General features: G+C 53.9%; 1 protein-coding gene across 6 annotated transcripts in view; it reads left to right on the top strand.

Moving 5' to 3' along the window:
• Positions 1–7,860: 7,860 nt before the first annotated feature.
• Nfatc1 (nuclear factor of activated T-cells 1) overlaps positions 7,861–14,037 on the top strand; it is a 109,772-nt gene continuing 103,595 nt past the window's right edge. For 3 of the 6 annotated variants that reach the window (NM_001244933.2, NM_001415721.1, XM_087591993.1), the window contains 1 exon segment: positions 7,861–8,292. In NM_001244933.2, the coding sequence (NP_001231862.2) occupies positions 8,166–8,292 (127 nt within the window). In that variant the 5' untranslated portion in view covers positions 7,861–8,165. 6 annotated transcript variants of the gene reach the window in all.

Genomic DNA, 14,037 nt, shown 5'->3' with positions numbered 1-14,037 from the left:
GGATAGAAAGTTAAAGTTATTTGCATACGCCAGAAGTTCAAAATCAACATGTCAGCAAGCCCAAGCTCCCTGAGACCTGGGGAGGGCACAAGAGTCCTACCTCTTCCAGTCCAGGGTGGTCTGTCTTTGCCCTCTGCACCCTTTGGCTGGCAGAACATCCCTGCAGTTCTGCCACTGTCCTCACTTGGTATTCACCTTGTGCCTGTCTTGCTCTCCTCTGTGGGAAATTCTTCTGGGTTGAGAGCTCCAGTGGTTTCAGTTTAGCCAGTTCCGTGTGACTGACCCATATCTAAGCCAGCTCACATACACAGGTGCTAGGTGTCAACCCACAACTAAAACCGATTGATCCCTCAAAGGTGCCAGGCCATGCATCCTTCACAGCTGCCCTGCGAGGGCGGAGTCTGTCAGCATGGCACTACAGGTAGATGAGGAACTGAACCTCAAACGCAGTCTGTGGGAGACCAGCTCCCAGCAGGAAGGCTGATGAGTCGTGCTAACCCATCCCCAAGGGGGTTGGTGAAATTACTTTTAAACCCCCATTTAAAGTCTCTGGAAAGGAACTGACACCCCAAAGTCTGTAAAACGGGCCCAGGGGCAAACAGCAAGTGAAGAAGCATCTGTGGAGAAAACCCGTTGGGGATTTAATGAGAGACTGGGCATCTGTGGCATCCAAACAGCCCCTCCCCCTCACCTCTCTCTCTCTCTCTCTCTCTCTCTCTCTCTCTCTCTCTCTCTCTCTCTCAGCTTTTGGTTTGGAAGAGTGGTCCACTGTGCTTGAATGCCTGCTCTGCTCTGCCAAGATGGGGACCGTTTCTGCTCAAGCCAACAGCAGGCTGCACCACCCTGTGGAATACTAAGAAGATGGCTTGGTCATTTCAGCCCACGATGCAGTGGACCAAGGAGAGGGGCATCAAGGTGAGAGGATTGAGGAAAGGTCGCCATACATTCACCAAGTGCCTAGCTCCAAGAGAGGGATATGATCTAGACCAAGTGTATCCCCATCCCCATCCCTGGCTCTAGTCCCCTGGTTCATCTACGCCTTGGAAGAGACAGCTGCTGCCTTCTCCCGAAGGAACCAATGTCACCGGCAGAGAACATGGTGAAGCTCACACATAAGGGTGCTCTGGAGAGGGCCACGGAGTCATGGGGTAGAAATATACAGCCTACAGTGCAGAATGCCTGGTTGTCAGAAGAGGAGCTGGGAAAGCCACCGCTGAGCGAGCCTCCCTGAGGTCAGAGCAGCAGCAAGCATGACCCCAGGACAAAGGCACATCATTAAAGGTCATTTGTGGGACAACATTGCTGACAGTGACACACCAGTCCACCAAAAGGGGAGGATGGGTTCTCTAATCAGACTGGTCAGGTAGGTGACTATGAGAGTCCCAAGAAGCAATAGCCTATGCTGCTGGGAGAGGCCACAGACCTCACTAATGGTGGTCCCAAGGGCACTGACCACAAGCTAGTGGCAATAACAAGCTGGACATGAGGTCGCAGGCATGTGTGGAAACCAGGATCTAGAGATTCTGTAATATATTGTCTAAACTGGCTCGTTCCCAACTCAAACTCCTGAGATGTGCAAAGAAAGACAAGCCACGCATATCAAAACAATGAATTTAGAAATTGCCCGGCAGAATTAACAGGCGCCGGATCCAACCAAAGCAATAATGCTTGGCCTCTAGATTCTCCTCTGTAAAAGTGTCCCTGGATCTGAAGTGAGGCTTAGCTGACGAAGAGCTCACATGAAGAAAATCCCAGCAAACTCCAAGGAAGGTAAACTTCAAGAGACCAGCAACAAACTGACCCTCCCCAAAGGAGATATATCAAAAACAGAAGGGGGGGGGCGTTAGCTCTTGCAAAGGAACCCAGTAAGGTTAACTTCTGCCTCTAGAAGCAGCCACTTGAGACTTGAAGACAGCATGTCCGAAAGGCACTAAGAAAAACTTGCGACAGACCCCCTGTGCTCAACAAAAGCTTCTTTCTAACTTTTAGATGAATTAAATGCTTTGCCACAGAAACGGGAACCAAGAATATGCTGCTAGCACAAAGAACCTCCTTGCAAGAAATCCTAGGCAAAGGCGGGAATGCTGGGACAGTAACCTGCACCTACAGGAAGCAGCAGAGCCCGGGAGGCAGTCACGTGATTTTACAAGACAATATACACGCATGTTTTCTTTTCTTCTGACAACTCACTTAAAAAACAATCGTATGAAAACAATGTGTGCGTACTGTAGTGTTCTGCCCATAGCTTACAGAAACATAACCCAGGTATAATATGTTTGCCAATAACAACACATAGGGTCTTAAGGGACTGCAGATGGTAAAGGAACAATTCCCACAATGCACTGTGAGTCTTGTCTATATCGCTCTCTGTAGTGCTGTAGAACATCACAGCACTGGGCAATGGGAGAACCGTGTGGAAGTAAAGCTTCTGTGTGTCACTGAAATGGACTCAGGATAAACCTAAGGCCCATCGTGAAGTTACGTGTAGCTGACAAACACGAGAGACAGGCCTCTCAGGGATGCTGCAAACCAGGGAAGCACATCCTCACCAAACACATCCCATAACGCAAAGAAAGACATAAAGAGACCGAAGGAAAGGGACATGGAGAATGTAGGGGAAAAATGTAAAGTTCATCTTCACTGCCTGAAATGTGAACTGTGAAGAGATTGGGCATCCCAGTCATGGGGCAGCAACAGTCAGACTGGAGAGTGAAACGTTGCACAATGTCATTTTGTCTTCTGGAGACAGAGCTGTAGGAGGAAAAGCATACATTCACTACCCAGATGGAAAACATACATCGTGCAAAAGGGAACTTCACAAAAGCTGGAATGGCTGTGCCAGTGTTGTGGAAAAGAGACAAAAGAGAAACAACATGGTCAAAGGTTGCTGAATTGGATTCTGAATTCCCTTCAAGTCTTTTCAATTGAGACTTGGTCTCTAGAGAGGGATGGGAGCCATGAAGAAATGAGTGGGACCTTTGGGCAGTGAGGCTACTGGTAGGAGCCTCACATTTCTGGATGCAGGCCCTTCAAGACGTTGATGCCCCCCTCCCCCACCTTCCTTTTTCTTCTCTGCTGAGATGAGGTTGTCTTGGTCTAGCCCGTGATCCTGCTGTGATGAGTTGTACTGTCGTAGGTCCAAAAGTAATGAGGCCATTCAATAATGGACTGAACAGGCCCAAACTGTAAACTAAAAAACCCTTTTTCTTCATATGTTGTCTTTGGCATTTTGTTACAGTAATGGAAAGCTGACCCATACAGATTAAGAGCGCTGCTTCAAAGTAACAAAAGAACCAATCACTGTAAAAGAGGAACACAGTTCCCCAACAGACCAAGGAAAAAACACAAAACAACAAAGAGAAACAGAGAACTCATGCTCTCCCTAAGCAGCCATTATCTAGGATAAATTATACTAGGCAATAAAGCAAGTTCCAGCTCGTGCTAGAGGCCTCTCCTTTAGCCATTAGGCAGGCAGGCAGGCAGGCAGGCAGGCAGGCAGGCAGGCAGGCAGGCAGGCAGGGCAGGCAGGCAGGCAGGGCAGGCAGGCAGGGCAGACAGGCAGGCAGGCAGGGCAGGCAGGCAGGCAGGCAGGGCAGGGCAGGTCCCCCAGACAGAGGCAGGGAGACAGTGTGTACCTGCCTTCAAAGGTGGAGCAGGTTGACTCTAGTATCAGGGGGTGAGTGTGACTCAGAATGGCTTCAGTGAGGAATTCCCTTGTGGCTACTTTAGGCAAAAGATAAGGAAAGTGAACTCTGGGTGTCAAAGGAGGCATTTGGTCTTTATCCTGATTTCTTGGATATATGCCCTGGGGGAAAGTGACTGACTGAGTGATTGACGGATTGATTGTGGTATTTGTTTTGTTTTGATGTTTTTTGGGCTGTGTCAGTTTCTCATCATGAGACAAAATGCCAGAGAAAGTCAACCTAAAAGGATGAAAGCCTGCGTTCAACTGTTGCTTTCACAGGCTCTTGGCTCCACTGCCTTCGGACCTGTGGCAAAGCAAAACATTCTGGCAACAGAGCACATTGGGGCAGAGCTGGTGACCTCATGACCTTGGGTAACAGAGTGGGGTGCCTGGTCTCAGTATGCCAGTGCCTCCTCCCATGAGGTTCTGCCCCCTACAACCCCACCACGTGACAACGCCCCACCAAACTGGAAGACCGGTCTTTCACTATGGCCTTCAAGACATTTTTTGACCCAAACCATTAGGTGTCGTAGTGAAATTGGTGTTGCTCTGGTTAAAGCAGTTCATAGACGGTTTCGTCACTTGTCCGGGGAAGAGGGGGAGATTAAACAGATGCTTCACAAGTAAAACTGAAGGGTTGAGCTCTCTGAATCCCAAATCTGTGGTCCTCCAAAGTACACCAGCATCTGGGAGGGAGTGGCTGAAGTTGCTGTGACTAACTCAAGGGCAACCGTGAGGCTTACTTGACTAGCTTTTTTTTTTTTTAAGCACTTTAAAAGTAACCTGTTTGGGCACCAATCAGTGTGCAGCATGTCAGGAGAGGTCTTTGGCACCAATGACTAACCAACCAACTCAAACCATCCAGGTGTGGTGCACGCCTGTCACCCTAGGACTTGGAAGATGGATGCAAGAGGACCGGGAGGCCAGCCTGGGCTACATGAGACCATCTTTTTAAAAAGGATGTCGCTGGATCATTTCACCCTCCTATTCAGGCTCTGGAGGAAGACCCAGTTCCCCAGCCTTCCCACTGCCCCACAGTCTTGGGCCTCCTCCCTGAAGCCCCAGGTGCAGTAGTGGGAGTTTTAAAGTCCGCTGTTGTGGTTCAGACTGCAGATGCAGTGAGAAGATGGGTATTTAAGCTACAGGTGTTTTACATGGTTTATGCAAGCAAGATGTGCATGGGTTTGTGGCTCCACGGTACTAAGAAGCCCTCCCTAGCCTGGTGCTCCACACCTGCCCACAGTGCAGTGGGTACAGCTCTTGGGTAGGCCAAGAAAGGCTCCAAGTTGCAGGACTGAGAATCGGTGCCCCTGGCAGCACAGGTCCCCCTGCTCTTGCCTAAGAAGCCCGCCCCGTTCTTGTTGATATTGTGGGTGTTTTCACACCAAGTTAGAATCAACAGTTGTCTGGCTTTTGGAAACTTTGAGCGTTGGGTGGATACCCAAATGTGCCCCAGAAGGAAGGATTTAGCACCCAAAGACACCTTTTAGATTGCAAGCTTCTGGGGTGTACTTGCCCCAATGATCCACAGAAGCAACAGTAATCTAAAAATAGTCTTGTTTTCTGTCCTAAGCTCCTTTTAACTCTGTTAGTCATCGCCAACCCTTAAAATAAAACCCGTGTAACGTCTCTCCTAGTAGCAGCTGTAAACAAACCTCCTGTCGAGGAGGCCGAAGGAAGAGGAAAGAAGGCGGTAGGGACGCGCAGGGAGCGCGGCCGCGGGACCAGGCTTGAGCCCGAGGTGGCCGCAGGGCCTGGCGGACAGCTCGGAGCTGGCTGCACTCCTGCGCCGCTGCCTCCGGAACTCCCTGCGCCTGGCGTGCGGCCACCGTGGTCCCGGCAACGGCATTAAACAGAGGGAAACAGGCCCGGGATTCCGTCACCCGCGGGGGATAAGGAGGGCATTGAGACAGACAGGAAAGGGCTTTTCTGGATGGGGTGAAAAGTTATTTATTGGAGAGGGAGGGGGAGGAGCAGACAGGAGGAAGAGGAGGAGCGGGAGGAAGAGGAGGGAGGAGAGGAAATGAAGGGAGGGGAGACCAAGGGTCAGAGCAGAAAGGAAAAGAGATCAAGAGGAACCGGGGAAGGAAGAGGATATAAAGGAAAAGGAAGGAGAGGGGATAAAGGAAGAGCCTGGAAGAGTCCTCCAGCTTCCTCCAGCTTTGCACAGCTCGGCAAGTCCAAGAGTGCGGACAGGTCAGCGTCTCTGACGCGAGGTGTGGGAACTCCTCTGCCCTCCGGAGTCCCCAAGGTCTCGAGTGGGCCTTAGTCTTCTCACCACGCCTCGCCGCTGATGCCTCCGCCCAGCCCCGCCCCGCCCCGCCCGGTCCCGGACAGGGGAGGGCGGGGACGGAAACTCTTCAGGCAAAATCTTGGCATCCCGGTCTGGCGACACCGGGACTCACTGAAGAATAGATTTTTTGGGGAGGGAGGAGGGGGGTTCTTGGGCAATGGGGTCTTGGCACCCCCTAGCGGCAGCCTCTTTCAAGGAGTGCAGGGAGACTTCTGCGCATCCCTGAAGGGTTTGAACATCCCAACATCTTCTTTGAGCCTTCAGTTTAATAGATCATGCCCCACACCCCCAGCCTCGCTATCCTCTCGACCACCTATAGTAGTGGCTCTCTCCTCTCAACGCCAGAGGTAGAGAGGTGCGCGCCTCGCCCAGCTCTCTACGTGAGTAGCAGCGGGCCAGCAGGGTTTGAGACATGCTGGGCACTACCTGTGGCTATGCAGCCCCCACGGCCGCGCTTCTCTGCCGCGGTAGAAGAAAAAAAGGTGGCTTTTAGTTCTGTGGCGCTGAGGCCACTGGAAAGAGCCGCTGGATGCTGCCGGTGGAGTGGATGGGTTTTAGCCAAGTTTTCCTATTATTTAACGAGCCCAGTAGGCCAGTCCCACTTGCTGGTTCTTGCTGGTTAGATCAGATTTCCCTAAGTCTTGAGGTGTGAAGTACTTTGGAGCACCCACTGGCTCAGTACACGCCCCGCGCGCCCCACAGTCTCGCCGCCCCACAGCAGACACGCTTTTTTTTTTTGCTTTGGGGTTTATTTTAAAGCATATGAGGTGTAGGCCAATAGATTTATGATTTCTATACACCAGACGCTCTAACTGCCCAACCCTCCAATCCGTTCCATCCAAAGCCAACAAGAAAATATGGTCGGGTTTGGCAGCAGAGTTGCGCCCTAGGAGATGCGGGGAGATTTGAAAGAGAAAAAGTGTGAAGCGAGGCGGGACAGAATCCTCAGAAGTTCCCCTGCTCTAGCCTCCGGTGCCAGAAACCTCGTGGTCGCGCCTACAAAGCACCCTGTGGTCCCTGCATGAGTCTGCCCACACCGGGGCAAAGACCCAGAGGAGGAGCTGCGCAGGTGGGCGCGCTCTTAGGCGCGCTGTCCCTCCCCTTCTCGTACAGCAAGCAATCCAGTTCGCTCAGATATTTACAGAGTAAAAATGACAATATCTGGCTGTCCCGGGACGCCCATGCAATCTGTTAGTAATTTAGCGGGATGGGAATTTCCTTACTCCTGCCTGCCAGTGGAAGCGCTTTTCCAAATTTCCACAGCAGGGGAAGCCTGCGATTTTACATAATGACTTCAGCATGCAAGGCGTCTCGGCACCCTTCCCCCGCCTCTCGTACCCCCAGCCCCTCATTAAAAGGGAGAGTAGCCTTCTTAGGGCACCCTCCTGAAGCCGCCACCATCCTGGCTTGGCGCGTTCACTGATCGCTCCCTGACAAGCCCTTTCCTTCCCACTCGTCCCCGCCTGTTTCTAAGTCCCCCAACTCTTCCCCATGAGCCCTCTCCCTCCTAGTGTCCCTTCGCTCCCCATCCTCCCTCTTGTACACCTTTGCCGTCCTCCAGGTGCCTCTCCGCACCTCTGGGAGCTCCCTCCGGTCCCTTAAGTCCTCGTTACCCCCCGCTGCGTCCCTTCTCTCCCTTTGCGCCCGGCTGGTCCACCCCAGGGTACCCCTGTCCAAACCAGGGCGCCCCGCTTGCCCAGCGATCGGCAGCCGCTGCACACAGAGGGCGGCGCTCCGCGACTTGTCCCCCGGGCCCCGCGCCGGCTCGGGCGGGCAGGGGCGTGATGTCACTGCAGGGAGGGGGCGCGGGAGCGGCGGGGCGGGCGGGAGCCGGGGGAGGTGTTTTCCAGCTTTAAAAAGGCAGAAGGCAGAGCCCGGCCCTGCGTCAGAGTGAGACCGAGAGGCTCCGAACTGGGCGACAGAGTCGCCTCGCGGATCCGAGCGGCGGGGCACGAGCTCCCCGGCGCCGCACACACCTCCTCCCCTGGGGCGAGTCCCGGGCCGCAAGCAGGCCTGCCACGCGCGCACACACCCCGCATGTCACCTCCCTGCGGCGCGCGGCGCTGAACCCGGCCCGGCGCGTGTCGGCGAAGGAGAGGTCGGACTCGGGAGCCGGCCCGGAGCTGCTCCCGGCGCCAGCTCCCGCTCCTCCTCCTGCTGCTCGCCGCTGCCGCCACCGCCGCGTGGATGCCAAGTACCAGCTTTCCAGTCCCTTCCAAGTTTCCACTCGGCCCTCCGGCCGCAGTCTGCGGGAGCGGAGAAACTTTGCGGCCCGCGCCGCTCGCCGGCGGCACCATGAAGGCGGCCGAGGAAGGTAAGCCCCGCGCCCCTCCCTTCGTCCCGGAGTGCCCTGGCCCTTCGTGCCCGCTCCCCGCGCCCCACACCCATCTCGAGTCCTCCTCCTCGGCCAGGCTGCCGGGGCTGGTCTGCGCGTCCAGGGAGGGGCGCGGGCGTCCAGCCGGACAGCGTGGCACACACTGTGAAGGGTGTCCCCCTGGTGTTTCCCCGGCGCAGCCCAGATTTCTAGCGCGCTTTCTTGCCAATAGGTGTCTCCTCTTCTCTAGCGCGGAGTACTCAAACAGCTTCGGCTGGGGTCTCAGAGATCTCAGCTGGGGAAACTAGATTCACACGGGTGAGATTTGAGGATGGGGTGCGGTAGGGGCGGGGGTCGTCAGAACCAAAAACAAACAAACAAACAAACAAACAAACAAAAAACCCACCCTGGGATGAAGTGAGGCGGCTTTGGAGAGGAAAGTTGACCCTGCCTCTACCTCAGGAAGGCAAGCAAATCCATGACCAGAAGTATTAAGAGTCCTGCATCCTCCCAAGTGAGTCTTAGATGCCTCTCACTAAAAGTAAGGGTTTGGCCAAGTGGTCCCAAGTGGTCCAGGCTTCTAAATGTTTCTCAAGCTTGTGGCCAAATGTTGCATTCAGACAAGAGTTCTGCCTTGGAAAATGCCTTGGGAAAGCTTGAAGAAGGACTGCCGGGTTTGAAGTTGCATATTCTTCCAAGTAAAGAATATGCGCTGGAATCTGCCTTAACCTGGCAGGGCCACAAGAATGGCATGGCCCAGACCTTCTGTCAGGGGCCTTCAAGTCTTCTCAAAAGAGCTAGCAAAATAACTTCTAAAACATTTAGGCTCCTGCAGGTGTCTTTGAAACACCCTGTAAAAGGTGGCTGGCTTTTCAGCAGGGGATAACTTGACCTGTGTAGCATGGACCCAGGGAACCATGTCTCCTAATTCCTTTTTGGCACCAAAGAAGTTACCTAAAATTACTGAAGGCCAGCTGGACCCCTGCTGGGGCTGGGGCACTCTGATTTACAAGGGCGGCCATCCTTTAGCACTTGGAAGGAAACCTTAGCTTCCTGTGAGCGTCTGATGAGTGGGTCAGGCGGAGGAAGCAGTTCCCAGAGAGTCAGCCCTGGACACCTTTTTTATCATTAGACCCAAGAGCCATCAGCTCAACACAAACGGATCCAGATTCTCAGAGCCCAGGTGTCCTGGGAGGAAAGCATTGTGTGAACTTTGAATTAAAGGGGGAAGATATTGTCTCATGCTGCTAACCTCAATTTTTAAAGAGGTCTAAATATTACTAAGTGTTCTCAGGATGAGCTCTTGCTACAAGGAAGGCTACAGTGTTTTTGTTGTGGTCTGGGCTGCGAATTTCTTGACATTTATTTCCACACACATCTGTCAGTCACTTTTCTTCTTCTTCTTCTTCCTCCAGACCTTTAAAGCTTACATTCTTTACTTGCGGGGTTACTGTTCCATTAGTGAAAAAAAAATCTTCTAAGTTAGGCTTGATGGTGCACCCCTGTAACCCTAGGTGTGATCTCAGCACCTGAGCATGAGTTTGAAGCCAGCCTGGGTAGCAAAATAAGAACCAGGCCTGCCTTGGGCTACAGTGTAAGACCCAGTGTCACAAAACAAAACAAAACTTTTTTTTTTTTAACAAAGGGAAAAGCTATTGAGTGGAGGGTAGTGGTCATTTCTTGTGTGTAACCTACCTGGAAAAGGACGTTTGACATTGTCCCCGGCGAAGCAGTGGACTGGAGGCATTAATGCCCTTTGACCAAACAATAATGGTCATGTTTTGTAGAGAGTGTGTAGATGTAACTGAGCTAACTAGAAACTGTGGCCCAGCCTTGAGACAGCCAGACCCAGGCAGGGAAAAGAACTGTACGCTGCAGGTCGGTATCTGCCATTGCTGCGGGCCATGGGGGAAACACCCTGTCCTTCTTGAGCAGGCCTTGATGGGGACACCAGCTGCTCTCTGAGGCCTTCTTCCAGTTTGGTGGGCATTTGGATGGAAGCTTATGGGCCTGGCCATATTCGAAGGCCTTGTGCTGCTCTGCTCTGAAGAACTCCAAGAAACACAAGCCTGTAGGTAGCCACGGCAGGCGTCAGAGTTGCCTCACACAATGCCCCATGGGGCTCTGCGGGAGCTGAACAAAGCTTGCCCTGTTCTCCAGTTAGTTAGCTTCATGGCATTGTTTCCTAATCCAGATTAGAAAATGCTGCGGCCTGCTTCATCACACCCAGCTCTGGGGCTGGCCCATTAGCATCTTGCACAGTTGGGAGGATGTGGTCCAAGCTAAACACTTCTATCAAGACTGGAGAGTCTGCCGAAGAAGTGGCAGACCAAGCTTCACGCTGTAGAGAGGGCTGGCAAGGGGGCTGGCCGAGGCACAGGCTAGCATTTTAGAAGTAGTTGTGTTGACTGACTCCTGTGTTAGGGAGAAGACAAGGAGGGAGCCAGGCCAGCCTCTAAGAGAAAGGCCCTGTGACTTCCTTCCTGTTGTTCCAACAACTGGGGGCATATGACCAGGGGAAGCCAGGTGCTTTGTAACTTTAGAAAAAAGAAAAAAACAAGCTTTCCTCAAAAAGTAGACAAGAAGGTCTGTTTGTGTGTGTAAACTGTAGGAAAGGTGGATAAAGAGAGATGGAGGTTTTGCCACAGAAAACAGAACTTCCATTTCCCCAAAGGTCAGCAAAAAAAAGAAAACTAAAACAAAACAACCCTCCAACTTGCATCTCAAAGTGAGAACTATTATTAGAAACTAAATCAGGCCAGACCGAACTATAGTTTATCACGGGAGAAAAGCAGCCATTGAAACAGGGTCCTGGGAGAAGTGGTAGCCCACGTGACGCTCAAGTTAGCCTCCGGAAAAAAGCCACCCCCCCAGAGCCAGGGCTGCAGGGCAGGAGGACACAGGGGACACTTGCATCTGGTGGCAGACACTAATCTCCCTCCTCCTTTCCTTCCTGCCTCCTTCTAGGGCTGGGTTCTGATACTGGCCTCTCCTACCCTGGCCACCATTTTCCTGATATTCCAGATGTTGGTTTATGTGGTGCCAAGACACCAGGAAAGTTAGAACAAAAAGCTGGGAGAAACAGGAAAAGATGGACGGGGCTCTCCAGGCCCAGCCTCTTCCTTCTGGTTGCTGTGTGCCTGGTACCCTGTCTGAATGGGTAACACCCAGCGCCCACTCAGTCTTTGGGAATTTTGAAATTACCCCTACTAAAACAGGAGTGTCTGGTGTTTTAGGAGCTGAAAGATTAATGAGGTCGTTAGTGCATGAAAACAAGATTTACTTTGAGTTAGATGCCCACAGAGAGAGATGGCCACCATGGGTAAACTTGAATGGTTCCGAAGCAACTGTGTGCTCTGGAGAGGACAGCCCCCAGGAAACCCCACTCTCATGTTCCTGTCACTTTCAGATCATTTCTTTAGTAAAAGCAGGGCTAGAAATTGACAGCCCCAGAGTTTACTGCTTGAAGTTGCAAAGCTCTGAGGTGGGCTCTGGGATGCTTTCCTGAAGGTGGGTGTCCTCTAGTCATTCTGCTCGGGCAGCAACTTGGAAGAAGCCTTAGATGGAGCAAGAAAGGCCATGTTTTGTGGGGGGAAAGAATATATATATATATATATATATATATATATATATATATATATATATTCCTTTTCCTTTCTTTTCGAACTTTTGAACTAATTCAGTAGCTTTGGTCTTTTTCCTGGTGCAGGGGAACAGCAAGACCCAGGGCACCTCCTTCGGCTGTGGACCGCGCACCACGCTGAACAGGAACCGGGGGACCAGCTGCGACAGGCGGCGGCGGGTCCAGGACGCAGCTCCAGCCCCCGCGTCGGCCCTTCGCTGGGTCCGGAGCGACGGCGCGGCCCGGCCTAGGCTGTTGCGCTTGCCTGGCAGCGGCCAACTGCGCCTAGGTTGGGGCGCGACGCTCCGGCTGCTGGCAGGGGGCTGGGTTCCTGCGTGGCGGCGGTATCCTAAGGGAGACCAAGTCCCACGGGAGGCGGGGGCACGGGGGAGCTGCGCGGGGTCCTGCGGGAGAGCGAGCATGTTGCCGAAGGCCGGGGGTGGACCCCGGACCGCGCGGTCCTGCGGGCGCGAGTGGAGCCCAGGCTGCGCTCGGGCTCGCGCGCGGAGTTTATTTAAAACTAGGAAGCAGGCGGCCGCGAGCCGCTTGTTTATGTAAACCCGGAAACACCCGGGGGGACAGGGGCGGGACCGGGGCGGGAGGCCGGGGAGGGGACAGGGGAGGGGACAGGAGGCGGGGGCCGCGTCACGCCGGGGACGCGCGCGAGCGCCGGGCGCACCAGTGCCGCGCGACCCCGACATGACGGGGCTGGAGCAGGACCCGGAGTTCGACTTCGATTTCCTCTTCGAGTTCGATCAGAGCGGCGGGGGCGCCGCGGCCGCAGGTGGGTCCGGCGGGGGGCGGCGGGCGACTGCACCCCGCCGAGGGCCCGAGTTTGCTGAGGTCGCCGGTGCCCGCCCCAACCTGGCACCAGCCGGGACCCCGGGCCGCTGCCTAGCGCAGCCAGGAGCGACGCGGACCAAGTTGCTGCCGGCCGCAAGGAGGCGGGAGGCCACCTGTGGGGCGAGCCTGCCACGCTCACCCGCCCGGCACTTCCTGGCATCCAAGCACCGGGCCGCGGGAGAAGGCTCCCCCTCCTTCCAGGAGGCCCTCACCTAAGGGGAGGCTGTGTCCGGCGCAGGACTTGGACCTCGTAGTCCGGGGACAGATGGTCAGCGGTGCTGCCAGAGGGCGGTCGGAAGCCGCCCTTTCTGAGAGCCCGGCTGCTACCGCCTGGCCCGGGGGACCTGGAGCCAGGAGGCCCGGCCCGGTGCTGACCGCCACCGCCGCTCCCTCAGCAGGAAGGCTCTGCCACTTGGGTTTCCAGTCCACCCCTCAGCAACCAGAACCTGAGAGCTTTCGCTGTCTTTCATTTTCTCTTCTCTGTCAAAAGTAAAGCTTCCAGCTAGGTCAACAATCTTTGTGCTGTTTCCCCAAACTTGATTCTCCTGAACAGTGGCAGCCCATTCCTTGCACCAATCCCCCTCCAGGCAGTCTTGCTCTTTTCTCCACTTGACTTTCCGTTCCAAGTTGCACACAGTCCCGTCCGTCGGCGTTCTGTGCTTTCCTTGGGGTCTGCTTCCCAGCCGCAGGGCAACAGAATAGACAGGACACTTGTAGAGCAAAGAATATCTCTGAAACGAGCTTGTCTCGTATTCCATGACTCACCACCCTTTTTAAAAAGTTAAACATCTTGTCCTCTTTTGAAGGCGAGTGCTCCAACTTGGCTGTCACCACCCAACAACTGTCATACGTCCTCAATAAGACCCCTTTCTGAAAGCTTTCCCTTCTTCAGGGCCCAGGTTACAGGCTCTGGGGTCAATGGTAGCCAAGGCAGGCAAGACTGAAAGAGAGATAACCTTTGGGAAGAGATCTGGGGCTAGACGTGGAGACCCTTGACAGCTCTTGGCCCTGTTGCTTTGTGGGGTCAGGGTATGGATTTAGCTGCTGTGTCAGTGCGTGGGGCATTTTTTTGAGTTCTCTCCAGAACTCTCATGCTCCAGACAGAAGAGCTTACTCTTGACATCCCCTTAGGGTGTCCATGTTGGATTTGGTTGAGTGTTCACCACTGTACTTCTGGTTCCCTTATGATGCTTTTAGCTCCTGTCTGTCTAGGGATACGGCCACAGAGTCTTCCTGGACTCTCCAAGCTACCTGCTGTTTGGGTAGGGCCTCACAGCCTT

Source organism: Rattus norvegicus, chromosome 18 (genome assembly GCF_021556685.1).
Source record: "Rattus norvegicus strain SHRSP/BbbUtx chromosome 18, alternate assembly SHRSP_T2T, whole genome shotgun sequence".
NCBI lineage: Eukaryota > Metazoa > Chordata > Mammalia > Rodentia > Muridae > Rattus > Rattus norvegicus.
Note: the sequence above shows the minus strand (reverse complement) of the source record. Positions and strands in the feature narration are given on the sequence as shown.